The sequence below is a fragment of the Passer domesticus genome, chromosome 15, assembly GCF_036417665.1.
Source record: "Passer domesticus isolate bPasDom1 chromosome 15, bPasDom1.hap1, whole genome shotgun sequence".
NCBI classification, from domain to species: Eukaryota; Metazoa; Chordata; class Aves; order Passeriformes; family Passeridae; genus Passer; species Passer domesticus.
The window spans coordinates 2619420-2636185 of NC_087488.1; the positions used below are offsets into that span (position 1 = coordinate 2619420).

The following is a 16766-nucleotide window of genomic DNA, read 5'->3' on the forward strand; positions in this document are numbered from 1 at the left end:
ACCCAGAGAGCATTTCTCAAAGAGGGAGAATGAGCCATAAAAGCCAGGTTGTTCCATCAGTGACACCTGCCTGAGCACTGCAGGTTTTCTTGGACAGCTGTCACCTGGGTCCTCATTTAGTCACACACTGCCTGGTGAATGGAAGGTTACACAGTCACAGCTGGAAAAGTGTGATTGAATTTATTCTGTATTCAAGACTCAGGGTTTGGGGCTATTTTTTTAATCACTGAAAAGCCCTCAAACAAGCCTGGTAGTGTGAAAACTCATTATTTTCTGCTTCACCTAACATCCCTCATTTCAGAGATGAGGTCACAGTTAAGGGAACTCACCTCCTTTCTTTACTTCAGCATTGATAGTTGGTTATTTAGGATGCAAATTCCCTCTCCTTTAAGAGAACTGTTTGAGACACAACTTCAGGCTTGAACTGTGGACTTGCAGATTTTGTCCTTCCACAGATGCTGCAGCTGTAATTATTGGCTGTCTTCTTCCCATCTATATTCAACTTGTTGCCCCAGACATTTCTTTGGTAAATTAACCAGCAAGTCCCTAAAATCCCACAGATTCTCCAGTAGTGCTCCTCAATATTTACTATCACAGAAGGTTCTGGCTTGGAAGGGGCCTTAAAACTCATCTTCCACCCCCTCCCACAGGCAGGGACAACTTCCACTGGACCAAGCTGCTCCAAGCCCCATCCAACCTGGCTCATGTTTTCAGTTGCTTCATGTAGCCCATAATGAGGATTTCTGCCCACTCCTCTACACTGAATGAACCTTAATTTGATTTACCTGAATTTACTCTGAAAGCATAGTAAGCTAAATCCAATTACAGTCACTTTAATTCTGAATTAAAATGTCCAAAAGTGTGTTTCACAACTAATCCACTTGACAAGTTAATGTAGCTTGACTTTTGTGCTGGTCGTCAGAACAGACAACTTCTTAAAATGGTTTAACAATGACTCAAACTAAAGCAGCTCTACTGTCACCCAGTGTTTTGGTACCAAATAAACCTGTAAATTAGTAATAAGGTAAAAACAGCCATGCAAACCTGTGATGCTGCAGATTTGTATTCATTCATGGTACTGGAATCCTGGGGTGCCAACAGAATTCCTCAGGGCTTTGAAATCCCCTGAGGAAGAGACCTTGAGAGAAATTCTGGGACCATGAGGGAAAAGTGACCTTCCCCTCTATCCTGTGCTGGAGAAAGGATTCTCCCCTCCTCCCTCAGCAAGGTGTGGGCATCAGTTTAAGAGCTAATGACATAAACAGGAACTGTAGGTAATGTTTCAGCAGGAAATCTCCAACTCTTCCAAGCTTCCTTGGCCCACTGGGTTTTCTGACCAAAATCAGCTAAGCTTACTCATTAAGGTTCTTTCTGACTGAAGTTTTGGTGAAGGTTGGACCTTCCCTCTCCTCCCTCTGCCTGCCTCCTCACCCCAACAAGAATCTAAGTGTAGAACTTGAATAACTTCTGATATGTTACAATTAATGAACAAAAATGAGCTAATCCAGTTTAATTCTGGGCAAGAATAGCTGAAGAAAGATACAAATGGTGTTTCTGGGCATGGCCTCCCACAGCACTGCCCAGTTTACCCTGCAGAGGAGAGTTCAGTCTGTCCATGTTACACTGGCTTTTATTTGTGAAGTATTTGGTTATAAAAAGCCTAAAATTACTCAAATGCTGGGCTATTTCTGGTTGCTCTGGCTGGAATTGTGCTGTCACTCAGAGATAGGCTTGCAGCTGATTGCAGTCAAGTGCCAACAATTACCAAAGAGTAAATAAGATAAAATGTCCTATTCCCAAATTCTTGCTATTTTATTTCGCAATTATAGTTTATGCCATTACAAGTTCCAGCCCTTCAGCTCAATTTCCCAACCCCCTCCATCCCCAGATCTGGCCATTTTTATTCCACTCTCACATAACACCAGTGCAAGGAGGAGCAGCAACCACAGTGAAATATCCATGATAATCCCAAAGGAAGGTACTATTCATTAAAAACTCATTTTAAAAAGGGGCATTTTACCTCCATATTATTATTATTTTAAACCAGAGCTGTTTGTGATAACAGCAAGCCAAGGCCTGGTGGGCACAAGATTGCCAGCCAAGATTAAGATCATTTTATTTCTAATAAAATAGCTCAGAGTGGTTAATTGATGCTTTTGTTGATGTTTTTTAGAAGAATAGTTAGCATTACTCTTCCTACACATCCATGTCAGATTGAACCAAGAGTTTCAAAGACTGGAAAACATTAATGCCAAAGCTGTGAGAGGCTGGAATGACCAAGTTCAGGAGCCAAGCAACAACTTCACAAAGATTTCCCAGCAGAATCAACCCATTCAGTTTGAGGAGCAGCCCCAGTGGCAGGATAGGCCACGAAAAAAACATCTTTTTACTTTAGTAGATACAGTCTCTCCTTTTGAGGTAAATAAAACTTCAATAGTTCCCTCCCAGCACCTTTTCCAACACTAACATGGAAGCATGTTCCATCCAAATACCCTCCCTACTCCACTGGATAGCAGCAAAAGCTCCACCCAAACATCCCCTGTTTGGAAAAGGAAGAGAGGTTAAATTCACAAAATCTCCTCCTTCACCACAGAGGGGTGAGTGAGGGGCAAGGGGAGGAATAGCAAGGCTGTCACTCTCATTGGCTGGAGGTTTAATCAAAATAATTGTTTTCAGCCCTGTCTAAATTTATCCTCCTATGTCATCTGCACCCTAGCTTGGATCCCAGATTTAAGAGGCAATCCCTGATGAATGGCAAATTACTGACTGCAGAACTCTTTTGCCAAACCATGCATCTGCTGTGGGTTTGTAAATGTGAGCTGATTTCTAAGTGCTGGAGCAGCTCGAGCTCATTTCTCTAATGAACCTTCCCCTCTCATTGCACAGCTGCTCTGGCATGCCATGTTCTGCTCTGCCCTGTTCAGAGCTCATGGTACAGGACAGGACCATGATGATTGTGTGGTTATATCCCCATTTTCCACACAGTCATGTGGGAAATGTAGGATTTTTAGGGCACATTTAACAATTCTGGCCATCTAAGGCAAAGCAGATTATCACTATTCCACGGCTTCTAAAAATTCTTGCATTAGATGAAGACATATTGGAAATGTCAAGTGTTTGTTCATTTTCATTCTGTGGGGAAGGAAAAATGATGACAATGCCATCTGTTAGATGATTTGAAACTCCACATTAAAGCGTGGAATAAACCCTGAAACCATTCAAAAAACTGCTTTATCACTGCAAAGAGGGAGCAAGGGGTGAGAATGAGGAGAGGATCTGCAGTTCCTGCATGCAACTGGCAGAACACTCTGGAATTAGGAAGTTGACTTTTCCTGACAAAAAAGGAGAGTACAACTGATGTTTAATGGCCTTTCTGTAACTGCATTTCTGTACCAGAGTCACTTTGTGGCACCACTGCCTTTCTGAGCGTCATGCTGAGGTTATGGATCTGAAAAACATGATGGGGGCAAGATGGCATTGAAATTTCTGATGTGGATGAGGCTCAGATTGCCCAAATGGAGGAATTATGGTGCTCCAAAGCAGATAACTCTGCCAGGGGAGGCTGCAGGGATTCAGGGAGCTGTGTAATGGAGCATTATTTGCTCTGATCTCCATAGTTTTCAATTCACTTAGGGCACTCCAGATCATGAGAGTTTAAGTTAAAAATATAATAATAAACAAAATGTCTTTGCTGACAGTTTTCTTGCTCTGGACAATTATTCTTAGTCTCGGGTATGAAGAATAAAACCTCTTAACTGCACTAAGGGAATTCTCAGCTGCTTCACTGGTGTTAATGGCTCATCTATCAAAGATGTGGATAAACCCTCTTCCGTGAGAGAAAAGGACCTGCTCCATAGCATTTGTTAGCAGAGAGATGCTGTGGATCACACAGGGTCAAAATATTTTTGGTCCAAATTCAATGAGTTAAAAAAGCCATTCAAATAATCTGTAACAAACAGCTTTTTTTAAATATAATTTCTTCTTTATTTTTCAGAAGTGGGAAAATTTTCTTTAAAAGGCTCAGCTTAGGTAAACACTGACCTGAGAAGTGCATTAAAATTTAAACCAAAGCAACACTGAGTCTTATTTGAGTTTGTTTGCTTTCCAAGCCATAATCATTAAAAATGAGAAGTGCCTTTTCCATGATTGGTGTTTACACTCCAGTAACACTTGGAGAGGCTCAGAAGGATTCCCAGCCTCATTGTGCTGGTGTTCTGAGCACATGTAACAAAAAGTTCCTCCTCTAATGAGTTTATACTCCTGGTTAATGAGCAGCAGCTGAAATGAGTAAAGGAAGTTTAATTACTTACACATTTCATGTGAGCACAAGACTGGGAATGGGGAACTTGTGCCCCAGTCCTGGCTCTGGAATGAAGTATTTCTCTGTGGAACTGTAAAGTGAGGATAATATTTCCTTATCCTGGTCCCTGTCTAGCTGGATTAATTATCAAAACTCTGTAAAGTGCTCTGAAGAAGAAGAGTGTAAGATTATCAACAAACTTTCAAAATTAACCTCTGTTCCCTTTCCTAATCCTGACAGTGTTGTGGCCTCTCAGCCCCCTCAGTGTGATCCTATCTGCATCTTCACTTGCTCTTCAAAGGATTCCAACCTGCCTCACACATGGAATGTGCCAGCCCTTCCAGACCCTCCCAGGGAAGGGAATTGCACATGCTCACTTGGAAATGCTGGGACAGAGCAGGGAATTGGTCCTCAGGCGTCTGAAATCTAGGCTGGCATTTGGCAGTGCTCCAAGCTGGGTTTAAATCCTATGGAAATGGCTCTGCTTGGATACTCCAGAGATTCCCAGGGGTTTGGAATGAGATAATCTTTAAAGTCCCTTCCAACCCAAATCATTTGGGATTGGTTCTATGATTCACCATACATTTATAAGCTTGGGGAAAGCCTTGTTTTTTCTTCTCATCTCTTTATCTTTTTCGTGCATTTCCCCGATACACTATGGAAATCCCCAAAGAAATAAAGGATAATAAAGGGTCTGGGGGAGGAAACTCTGCCTCAGCTGCTTTATCAGGAAGTTTTAGCAGAACTAAAGTGGCTTGTTCTACAGAGTGTCAGCTTCCAATTAAAATGGATTGTATCCAGTTTGTCACAGGCTCTGTGCTCTTCCCTCCAGCTATAAAACACCCTCCAGACAACCCTTCAGACTTGTGAGTTTGGGGCTTTGGGATCCTGAGAACTGCTAAGTGCTTACAGTGCTCCCTGAAGCTGGTGGGAACTCCAGGTGCTTGGCACTGAGCTGGGCAGAGCTCTGTGTTTGCAAAATAAAAATAACTGCACGATTCTTCCACTCCATAATCTCGGATAAAGCCCTGAATTCCATTCCCTGCCACTGAGAATAATGCCCCATAATGAGTATTTGTGGAATAATGTGTTTACAAGTTGTGACCAAGCTTTTCCCTCTGTGTGCTGAGCTTTGGAACACGAGCCCAGCCTAAGTCAGGCATGAGGAAAACCAGGATTGTAGTTTAAATCCTGCAGTTCCTTTAACAGACAAGCCTGTACATCCCCTTGGAACAACAGAGGGGCAGGTTCAGCCTCCTTTCATCTACAAATAGCATCAGTGATCACAGTCCTGAGGTAAGGCCAGGAGTTGGGAATTCTATTTTTATTCCAAGAGAGAATCACAGCAGAAAGTGTTTTTTTCTCTGTGTAATTAAACGTGACTGACACTTGTTCAGAGCCACTGCAAACCCAGGGCAGCTCTTCCTGCTGCCAGCACAGGGGCTGGCACAGGGCAGGACCTGAGAAGACAAAAAGCCCAGATATGGTTTTGTGTCCTCCTGCCCTCTCTGGAATAAGAAATAGAATTTGGCTCATGGACATTTTACATTATTGTCTTCAAGTTTAATGTGAACACCCTGCTAATGTGAATGGAGGAGTATTCAGGACCTCTACTGGCAGCAAGCTCATGCATGGAATCCTGGAAACTCTGCTCCTTTTCCTTGTATTAACCTTTCCCTTAAGCAACAGCAACCAATGTTCCCATCTGTCAAACTCAGGCAGGAGTGTATTGAGGAATAAGCCTAAACTCATTTTAATCACTTCCAAGATATGCCGAGGACTATAAAGGATTAAATATCTCACATTATCCTGGGGCCTTTCCAAACTGCAGTCAGAGAAACAGCACTGCAAGTTCTCGTTGCTCTGCGAATCCCTGGCTCTCCAATTCCTTCCACAGCTGGAAAAAGCACAAACCTGGGAGCCCCTGGGAGCCATCAGAGTGCCTCTCCAGGCTCACATGGAAGGGTCTCCACAGCTTTTTGGTGACCCTGGTGCATTCAGCACAGGTGAATTTCCTAGTTCTGAGCATTTCTACAGCAATTTGGCTGGAAAACCTCTTCAAGTAGCCAAAGGTTGTGAAAGCAGCTTTACTGTGTGGCTCTTGGACCTGCTCTGATGGTGTGAGCAGAACTGGGGAGAGGAGCAATGAGGATGGGAAGTAAAACCTGCCCTAAAGAGTGTCTGGGCACTTCCATAACATTCCTGACTCTGGGAACACAGAATGAATTCACAGAATGACCAGGTTGGAAGAGACCTTAAAGATCATCAAGTCCAACCCATGCCCTAACCAATTAAACCTAACCTCAATTAAAACATCAAGTGCCACATCCAGTCTTTTTTTTTTAAACACATCCACGGAAAGCAAACCCCTCCTGTTTGGAGGGAGGTGTTTGTAACACAGGCAGGTAAGGCCTGGACCCTCTGCTTGCCTGTTAAGGCAGATCCTCAGGTCAGGTCTGTGCCATCCTGAGCCTCAGCTCCTGGGATTTTGCCCACAGCCAGGGACAGCAGGAAGCAGCTACTCCACCAAAGTGCTGTGCCAGCAATCCCCCCGTTTGCTTTCCCTGGCACCATGTGGGAAGATGAAGAGGAGGCCAGAAACACAGGCTCTGTGCCAGCTGCCAGCCACCCATGCTAGAAAAACATTTCCTTGGGATCTTCCATCTATTCCAAATGCTGAGTGCTGGGCTGGTGGCACAAACAGGAATCTTGGCCTCCTGTCTCTGTGTGCTAAGTTTAACTCCATCTCTAATTGCCTTAGTTTATTTTTAAGCCTTGCTTGAGTCGAGGCAGCGGGTTCATTAAGTACAAGAGATTTTAATCTTGTTTCAGGAACTCATTAAATGCCTGGCAGGAAAAAAAAAAAGGAGGAATTCAGGGGCCATCTGGTGGCTGTTGGGCACGGCACTGCTGGCCACAACCTTGGCATCAGCCCAACAGGGAGAGCACCTGGAGCCAGGCAAACCCCAAACTCAGCTCTGGTGTCTGAAAAACATTATTGTAGGGAATATTCAGTGATTTTTACAATTAATGGGGGTTTTTAAAGTTATATTAAAATAACAGTTAGGGCTAGATGCTGTTGTAATTACATTTACACAGATGCAGTTGCTTTGGCCCAGGGTCAATGAAAACATTTGATCACAGGTGATTTGTAGTACTAGGATCACCTTTGGAGTAATACAGATACAGAAACACTCAACTACTGTGTAACAAAATCGTTATATCATAAAAAGATTTTATAGGTTTCCTCAGCTTCTCCAAATTGATGTACTGCACCACATTTGGGGGGATCAATTGACATTTCTGCAAGGAAGTGGCACAAAGCCTATTCCTTTATGAGTGGTTGATCAGGCCTTTGTCCATTCTTTAAGTGGAGACATTAATTTGACTTTCTTACAGTCCTTTTCCTTTATCCATTTTCCACCCAGCAATAAAAGTGGTGTATTTTTAAATAGTGCTGAGGCCATTATTTCAGAGCAGTCATGTGAGCAGCTCCAGTGGAGCTGGGGAGGTGCCCAAGTGCCCTGGCCCAGCAGGTGAAGAGCTGGGTTGGGATCTCAAGATCCACAAAGTCCTTGAACAACCCAAAGATGGAAGAAAAGGGAAATTTCCAATGCTGATGTCATCACCATTGCCTCAAAAAGATCAAAACACCCATGGAACAGCAATGGCAATCACAGGCACCTATTTAAGGAAGACAGGTAAAGAATCAAAAGCATTTCACTGACAATTTGCAGATCAAGGCACCTCCTACTTAAAAATAACTTCTGGGGCCAGTAACTGAACTAAAAATACTTGTACAAGTTTTGGAAATCAATCCCTACTTTTAGGCAGATCGTGCTGATGCAGAGTAACTGTCCCAGTAGCAGAATGTCCAGCACTTCAGCACCACTCTGGATGGTAAATATGGATTTTGTCAGGGATTTCCCCTGAAGAAATATAGGATCAAAGAAAGAACAAGGCCATCAAAGGGCAAGGAAGGATTTGACCATGATAAATTGGTAATTTTATCTTTCAGTTTGTAAAAACACTGAGAGTTTAAAACACTGAGACACAGAATAAACCATTTTCCATTCCTTCTGGGAACACAACAAAAATAAGCTTAAATTGGAGAGGGAATAATTTAAATTAGACTTAATGAAAAGCTTTACAACTCTAAGGATAATTAAACAGCAACATCTACTACCTGGGATTCAAGGAATCCTCACCATTGAAGATTTCAAGACCAAGTTCTATAAAGAAGTAATTTTGTTGTAATACAAGTGGAACATCTTGTGGTTGAGAATTCTCCCTGACACCAGCGACTGAGTCAACAGGGTGTTAACATAAAGAACCTGCTGATTTTGACAAAATGGTGATGGAGCCTGTGTTTACAAGATCGAAAGGAAAGTACCCACATCATCTACTTGTTAAGGTAGAATGACTCTGTTGTGTCTGGATGTTTTTGTTTTGTAAGGCAGCTGTAAGGCTAAGCTGCAATGAGATGAGGATCATGGTAATATAATTACTAATACAAGGTTAGCCCAAGTGATTGTGAATGCCAAGAAAAATGAGATGCCTCAGTATGAGTCAACAGATTCATTTCCCAACCACCCTGGCTGTGTTAGGGAGATAAAACTGTGTTTATAAGGGGCTGCTTACAAGGTGGCTCCTAATAGCTCTCCAACAACATCATCCTGTTCTGCCATATCATGATAAAGCAATAAATGCAGAGTCAAGCTGAAACCCTGCTGAAAACACCTACTTTTTCCAATAATAAAAGAGATAAGTACAAGCTAAATTCTAGTTGTTGTGTGTTAAATGAATTCCAGGGCTGGATGGGCTGTGCAGGGGTTTGGCTGCAGTGCTCAAGGCCAGGTCTGACACAAGCTCAGGAGTTTCACTTCACATGGGGCTGCTGGAAAAGGAGCTCTGTGAAGCTGCTTTTCAGCAGAGACATTTCCCTTAGTCCTGGACAAGCTGCAGAGCAGCTCTACCTCTGCCTGGCCTCACTCCCTCACCTGCACTGCCCCTGCTCTGACTGTGGCTCCAGCTCTGTGCTGTTCCATCACTCCAGACCCCCTGGGTGATCACTGGGCTGCCCCTGGGTCCTGCCCCTGCCTTGGCTTTCTGCCCTTCATCTTGGACTCTCCTCATTCCCACATGTTTGCCAGCTGGCCACCCTCACTGGAGCTGCTCTGGGACTGTGGCACTGCCCTCCCTGCTGGCCAGGGCTGCCCTGCCTGCCTTGCTCTCAGCTGCAGATCCTGCTTTGTCTTCCCCAAAGGCTTCCCACTGCCAGAGGGCAGGGTTAGATGGGATATTTGGGAGAGATTGCTCCCTCTGAGGGTGGGGAGGGCCTGGCACAGGCTGCCCCAGCAGCCCTGGAAGTGTCCAAGGCCAGGCTGGGATAGTGGAAGGTGTCCCTGCCCATGGCAGGGGTGGGACAGGATGGGATTTAAGGTCCCTTCCCACCCAGACCAGTATGGGATCCTGTGATATCCTTAGAATAACCTGCTTGTGCTGCCCCTGAATAAAACTCAGCTCTGAGTGTGGCAAAAGTTACCACCAATAGCTGGGTCCCACCTAATGGGAATGTGACAGAAAACAACATCAGCACCAAGTTACTTATCACAATAAGCAAGATGAATGAAGCGACAGATCAAACCCATTTCATTTTACATCCTCCATTTAACTGCTTTACATCCTGTGAGCATTCCTTCTGTCTCCCTTATCAATAACACTGCTCACATAATGAAACAAACCCTGAGCTGTTCCTCTAAACTCTAAACTGCAGCCTGACCCTGCAGTGAGGATCACAGCACCACTCTGCTGGCTTTCACAGGACTCCAGGTGCTTGCATCAGTTCTGAACCAGATTCAAAGGTTAAAATGTGATTAGGGGGCCCAATTTCAGAAGAGATCAACTCATATCAGTCTTCAATTTCACCAAAAGTTTGGGTGGTGCAGAGAAGGGAAAACAAACAAACAAAATCAAAACACAGCATTAAAAAAATCAGGTTATTCCCTTCATTATTTTTCAAACCAAGAGGTGAGCCAGATTGCCCAAGTATTCAGACACCTCCAGACATGGACCTGACAGGCAGAATTCTTAGAAAGAACCCACTGATTTCCCAGGGAATTGGCACCTGCATGTCTTGAAAATCCACTGGATCTCAGCCCCTTCTTCAGCAGCTGAAGTGCCCTGGAAGTGAATTCTCAGCCTCTCAAGTTACCTCTCCCCAACCCTGACTTTCAGAGTGAAGCTGAGGACAGAGTTTGACTGAACTGGGTTAAGAAAAAGGAGACAGCACATTAAATCTGCTTTTACATTTTAGAAAAGAACTCTAATGTAACCCTAATGCAGCTTTTTAAATTTCCTTTGCCAGTCTTTCCCAGCACCTCAGCTACAGTAATTGCAGAGTTTCTAAACTTTCCCTCTGATTATTATTCAATTCAATTATTTATGTACGTTATAAATGGTCAGAAGAATTCTGGAAACTGTGACAAGTGTTCCAGATCTGAACATCTATCACTGCCAAAACAAAGGACTTACAAAACAAATTTGCAAGTGTGCTACTCTGTCAAACACTGGGGCTTGTTCTTTGAATATATGTGTTTATATATAGGTATTAGATATTTTCACTGAGACATAGCTGCCAAATTACAGGGGCTCTTAGTTTTAAATGTCAAAACAGTCAAAATTTTTTGTCTGTGTTCATAAGAAAAGAAAGAAAATAAAACACTGTTCAAATTCAAAGGGAAAAAGTGCTGCTATCAAAGCATATTTCAAGTAATCTTATAAAGGACTGTTGTATTTGATAGATGATGTTGATCCATTTTTCAGTCTTAATTTTAATAATGAATATTTCTGAATAAGAGCTAAGAGCAGAGTTGCCCAGATAACATGGTTATTATGGGTTGTGCTGGTTTCCTTTTACCATTGGTGCATTGGGAGGTTGGGCAGGCTGGAGCAGGCTGGCACTTAGTTTGGGATCATGGAATGGGTTGGGTGGGAAGGACCATAAAGATCCTCTCATCCCACCCCTGCCATGGGCAGGGACACCTTCTGCCATCCCAGGCTGCTCCAACCTGGCCTTGGACACTTCCAGGGATCCAGGGGCAGCCACACTGCCCTGTGCCAGGGCCTGCCCACCCTCACAGGGAAGAATTTGTTCCCAAAATCCCACCCTAACCCTGCCCTCTGTCCTCTCTTGTCTGTAACAGTTTCCTCTCCCTCTTTCTGGGCACTGGAGCAGTTTGCACAGGCAGCAGGAGCCTGGGCTCGTGAGAAATGCCCCTGTCCCTGCTGCCACAACTGGAACATCATCCCATCCCTTAGGGGAACATTTACAGCTCCAGCACAGATCCACCCTGAACTCTGCTCCAGACAAAGCACATCCTCATTTAATTGGCATCAGCACAGCAAATATGGGAAATGACCAAACACAGGGTAAATCTGCACTGCCTGGTGCATTGTCAGGAAGGAGAGAGCAAGGCCCACGTGGATTTCTGAGGAGCAAGAGAGTGTCTGCATCTTAATAAGGGCTAACTGGAAGTGGTACCTGCCAACAGCCAGGGAGGAGCAAATCCAAAGGGTTTACAACTTCTACACTCCAAAGCAGAGCTCTGGGTGCTGTGCTGTCCTTGTCAAAGCAGGCTGGCAGAGGGAAACTCAGCTGGGAGCTTTTTAGTCCTTTACTCCTCCTCACTGACTAATCCAGTGCTAAATAAAATGAGCTTTCAAATCTCCACAACCACAGCAATCAATTTACGAAACAAACCTAAATGGTCCAGCCCCAAATCTAGGGCTGTGGAGTCTTTCAACTTTTGTATTGACAAAAGAGCTTTGTTACTGACATTAGCCCAGATAAATCATTAAGGTGGATTTATGGTTGTTCTGCAGTTTCTCACCTCCTCTGACCTTCTCACCTGGCCTTGTGTTCAGCAGAATCAGTGCATGGATGAAGCAGGACTGCTTGTCATGGAATCATGGAAAGGGTTGGGAGTGATCCTAAAGCTCATCTCACTCCAAGCCCTCTTCTGAGGGCAGGGACAGAGAGAAATCTTCTGAGGAGTAACAACACCCCTGTCCTCCAAACTAAAATCAGGATCATTTCATACCCCCTTAATCAGGAGTAAAACCTATTGTTAAACCCACAATCCTCAAAACCAGTCCACAAAAGTGAACTGTAAAGCTGCTGGGGGCAGACAACAGCAGAGACAGTAAAAATATTTCACTTTTTAAGGAAAAGTTATGAAAAATCATGTGGGAGACTGCTGTGAAGTAGATGACACTGAGGCCACTGATTCCAGCAAGCAGGTCAGAACTGGAGGGCAGCTGCTTGGGGAGCTCTCCCTGCACAGAAAAATGGGGAATTCTTCTCTCTTAGTGTGAGAGAAGAGCTGTAAGGCTGCTCCTCTCCTCAACTAATAGTGCTCCATAACAAATAGATTTGAAACAATGCAACAAAAATGACATTTTGCTCCCAGCTGCCCCTGGCAGGGAGCCCCTGTGTGTTAGGCTGGGGGTGTGGATTCTGCTCCCATCTCTCAGAGCTGGGGCAGTTCTCTGCTGTTCATGGGGCAGTTTTCTTTCTCTCTCCCACAACCCATCCTGCCTCCAGGAGATCTCTGCTGTTCATGGCCAGGGAGTGTCCCTGCAGGGCTGATCAAATTCCAGCATCCCATGGGGAGATGCTCTGCCCAGGGCAGGAGCCAAGCATTCCTGCCTGGATCCAATCTGAGCCTGGAACAGCACAGCAGCCTTTGCCCACTGCATTCCCAGAGGAGCAGCTTTCCCCTGCCCTGCATTCCCAGAGGAGCAGCTTTCCCCTGCCCTGCATTCCCAGAGGAGCAGCTTTCTCCTGCCCTGCATTCCCAGAGGAGCAGCTTTCCCCTGCCCTGCATTCCCACAGGAGCAGCTTTCTCCTGCCCTGCATTCCCAGAGGAGCAGCTTTCTCCTGCCCTGCATTCCCAGAGGAAGAGCAGGCCCATCTCCAGCAGCCCTGGAGCTGCAGAGGAAAACTCCCCCCTTGTGCAGGATCCCTGCTGCAGCAGAAGCACAGCTGGCACTGCAGGAGGGCTGAGCCCCCATGGGATGGGACTGTGCCACCACCCTGACCCACAGGGGGTCAGGGTGTATTCTGACTCTGGTTTTTCTTTTTGTACTATTGCATTTGTATTTCTTTTTAATTTTCCTAGTAAAGAACTGTTATTTCTACTCCCATATCTTTGTCTGAGAGCCCCTTAATTTCACAATTATAATAATTCAGAGGGAGGGGGTTTACATTTTCCATTTCAGGAGAGGCTCCTGCCTTCCTCAGCAGACACCTGTGTGTTCAAACCAGGACACCCTGCAGGCCCAGCCCACCCTGAGCCACTGACCCTGTGGAACAGGAGCGGGGTGTTCTCTGCCATGGGCTGCTTCCCACACACCGAGCGCTGAGGCTGCCACTGCTCCAGCTGCTCCTGCAATCTGCATCTCCTCTGCCTCTCCTTCATCTCCTCTTCCTTTTGGGATAGCTCTCTGTCACTTCCTTCTCTCCTGGAAAATACACAGATTAAGCTTTTCACTTGGGGGGAAAAAGCCACTTGTTCATCTGGCTGTACTTCTTTTTTTCTTGTATTTACACCACACACTTGAAGGGGAATCATGACATGAAAGGCTAAAATAGATTTAGAGAGCAATTCTGGTATTTGTGGGGGGACACAAGAACTTGTCAGTGGATGAAATCATCTCTCTAAGAAGAAAAACACCTCAAAGAAAAGGAGCAGAGATCAAACTTCTGCTAAGTGGTGATGATCTATCTGGAGATGCAAACTCCTTTAAGCAGAGATGAACATCTATTTTGTTTGTTTGTGATGTGTCACTCCCCATCTCCACAGCAAGACTCCCAGTCTAGACCCATTTCCTTTCCTATCTGCTATAGGATATGACAGATATAAAGTTCCCCTGACCCCAAGACCTCCCATCTTTCTACACCTGGATGCCCACAGAGAGATTTCATCTGCCATTTCTGTGGCAAACACAAAGGTCAATTTCTCCCCAATTCTTCCAGCCCCAGGTGCCACAGCAATAATTAGAAGAGCAAGAGAGAAAAGTGAAATCAGTGAAAATCACTGAATTATCACTCAGAGACAGTAAATAACCCCCATTCTTGCCTGGCCATGGGCTGCCATCTCAGGCTAACAGGTAATGAGAATGGAGTTTAGTATTCCTGATGGAAGCAATGAGCTTAATGTCAGGAATTCCAGAGGGAAAAAACCCTGCAAGCAACCACCTGCCATTTAAAGCAGGTACACAGGAGCTGAGGTGTCTAAGTGGCAGGGCAGGCAAGTGTTTTACTCTGACACAGTAACAGTCTCCAGAGCAGGCAGATCCTGATTCTTGCCAGGACTCATATGTCAAAGTCAGAATGTTAAATTTCACTCTGAAAATAGCAGGATATAACCTTTGAAAAGGCAGCATAATGGAGCTCTCCCAAACAGTTGGGCAGGTGCACAAGGCAACCACCTGATTTCACTTTGAAATTAGACCTTCTGCAGAATACACTACATTTAACTAAGCCCAGGGAGGCAGAGGCCAAAAAAACTCTGCAATTTCCTCAGCTGATATCACTCTTATTTCTATTTTTTAAAGCTTTCCAAGATATTCCTGTGGCATTCCTCGTGGGTGTACTTTGTAACTCCAAGATCTTGCACTTTTCTTGTTGGCAAAGAGTCAGAATTCCTTTCTTTGGAAGAAAAGAATAACAAGGGGAGACTGATACATCTTCCAGTTTGTAAAAGGTGTTTTAAACTGAGACACAGAATAAACCATTTTCCATTCCTTCTGGGAACACAACAAAAATAAGCTTAAATTGGAGAGGGAATAATTTAAATTAGACTTAATGAAAAGCTTTACAACTCTAAGGATAATTAAACAGCAAAATGTACTACCTGGGAGCCAAGGAATCCTCACCACAGAGGATTTCAAGACCAAGTTCTATAAAGATCTGCCAGGAGATATTAGATTTTACCTCACTCTTTATTGGCACAGGGAGACTGACCCTTCCAGACCTATTTTCTAGGAAGCTGTGCTTAGCAATCCTCAATGCTGTTGTTCCTAAAGAAGATCAATACTGTGTTATCCTCCTCTTCTGTAGAATAAAAGCTAAAGAAAAAGGCTCCATTTCCAATGTCAGAAGTGCCATAGCTCATCTAATGGCAGGCCCCACTGAGGCTGCCTCTAAACCTTCCAGCAGGAGCTGCCAGGACTGTTGTTCTTGCCAGGTAACAAATCCAGACACCCTCTTGCTCCAACTCACAGCCCAGGTAAGCAATTTTCTTTAGTCCTGGACAATCAGAGAAGCCACATCCAAAGGCTCTGATTACTTTTCCTGTGGGATACCTTGGCAGTTCTGCTGTAATTACAGGACACTCTGGAGCATTTCCTGCATTTTGAATCTTCTCAGCTTCCAGTTTGTTCTCTTTCTCTGTGTCAGCTCCATTGCCCACACAGCTTGAAAAGGGGGGACTTTCTGTGCCTGGTTCCAATCTCATCAGTTTCATGGGAACCACCTCATTTGTCTCTTGCCTTGCTTTACAAGATTGGTTTTGACTTTTATTAGAGGAAGGTGTGTCTTCCAGACTTTCTGGATGCAGTTTCTCAGCTGGAACAGAGGTTTTATGAAGAAGCTCCAAGGCCTCCTTACGGGCTGCTCGGAGTTGTTGCAGTAACAGGCTCTTCCCTGAGCAATTCCTCCTGCAAAGGAAATAAAGCCCTGATTTCATCAAGATAAAGCATTATAGGAACAAACTCAATCTCTGAGGAACTTCACTTACAATGAGAGCTCAATACAAGGACTCAGCATCTACAGCAACAATAACTGGGGGTGACAGTAGCACCAACACTCAGGAGACACAAGCAGAGCCAGAACACAAAATTCATCTTCCTGGCAATTTATTTACCTCTTCTGCTTTCAGGCACAACACAAACACCTACCAGAACAGGCCTGAACAAATGTTTGGTTGGCATGGAAATCAGAGCCTACAGATTTTTGTCCCCTTTGGATACAGGGGTTGGGGTTCAAATACACACAGATGAAAACTTTTTCTAATAATTATTACAGTTTTTGAATGTTTGGCTTAATTTCCTGAATGTGACTGCTAAACTGTCAGCAAGCACATTACTGTGGTAGTGGAATGTGCTGTCCTGACATAATCTACATGCACAGAATAATAATTCCTGTTTAATTATTTGTTCCAGATAAAAATGAAAGTGGATAGACACCTCACAAATGAGATCAGAATCCTGCCCTGCTGAGACCAAGAAGATTTCTTATTTACAACCAGAACTCAGCAGCATTTGCCAGGCATTACATTTGTGCATGTCCTTTAGCAACATTAAATGAATCAAAATCCAAGCTCTGCTCTCCATCACTGCAGATTTACACTGATGGAACAGCTGAACTTGTGTCAGTGCCATGGAGAGTTCCCCAAGTATC

The 16766-nt window shown here is 44.4% G+C and overlaps 1 protein-coding gene and 1 long non-coding RNA gene across 8 annotated transcripts in view; both read right to left on the reverse strand.

Annotated features, from left to right (window-relative positions):
* The window catches only part of DNAAF8 (dynein axonemal assembly factor 8), a 91201-nt gene that overhangs the window by 62834 nt on the left and 11601 nt on the right, over nucleotides 1-16766 (reverse strand). For all 7 annotated transcript variants that reach the window (XR_010348168.1, XM_064390553.1, XM_064390558.1 and 4 more), the window contains exons 9-10: nucleotides 15671-16024; nucleotides 13666-13825 (exon numbers count right to left, since the gene is read on the reverse strand). Coding sequence is in view for 6 of the 7 variants with exons in the window: in XM_064390553.1 (XP_064246623.1) it covers nucleotides 13666-13825; nucleotides 15671-16024 (514 nt within the window). In the remaining variant the exon portion in view is untranslated. The remainder of the gene's footprint in view (nucleotides 1-13665; nucleotides 13826-15670; nucleotides 16025-16766) is intronic.
* LOC135281569 (uncharacterized) lies at nucleotides 81-3951 on the reverse strand. The gene is made up of 3 exons (XR_010348171.1): nucleotides 1045-3951; nucleotides 330-396; nucleotides 81-131 (listed from the first exon to the last, which is right to left on the reverse strand). It is a non-coding gene; the product is annotated as an uncharacterized LOC135281569 (long non-coding RNA).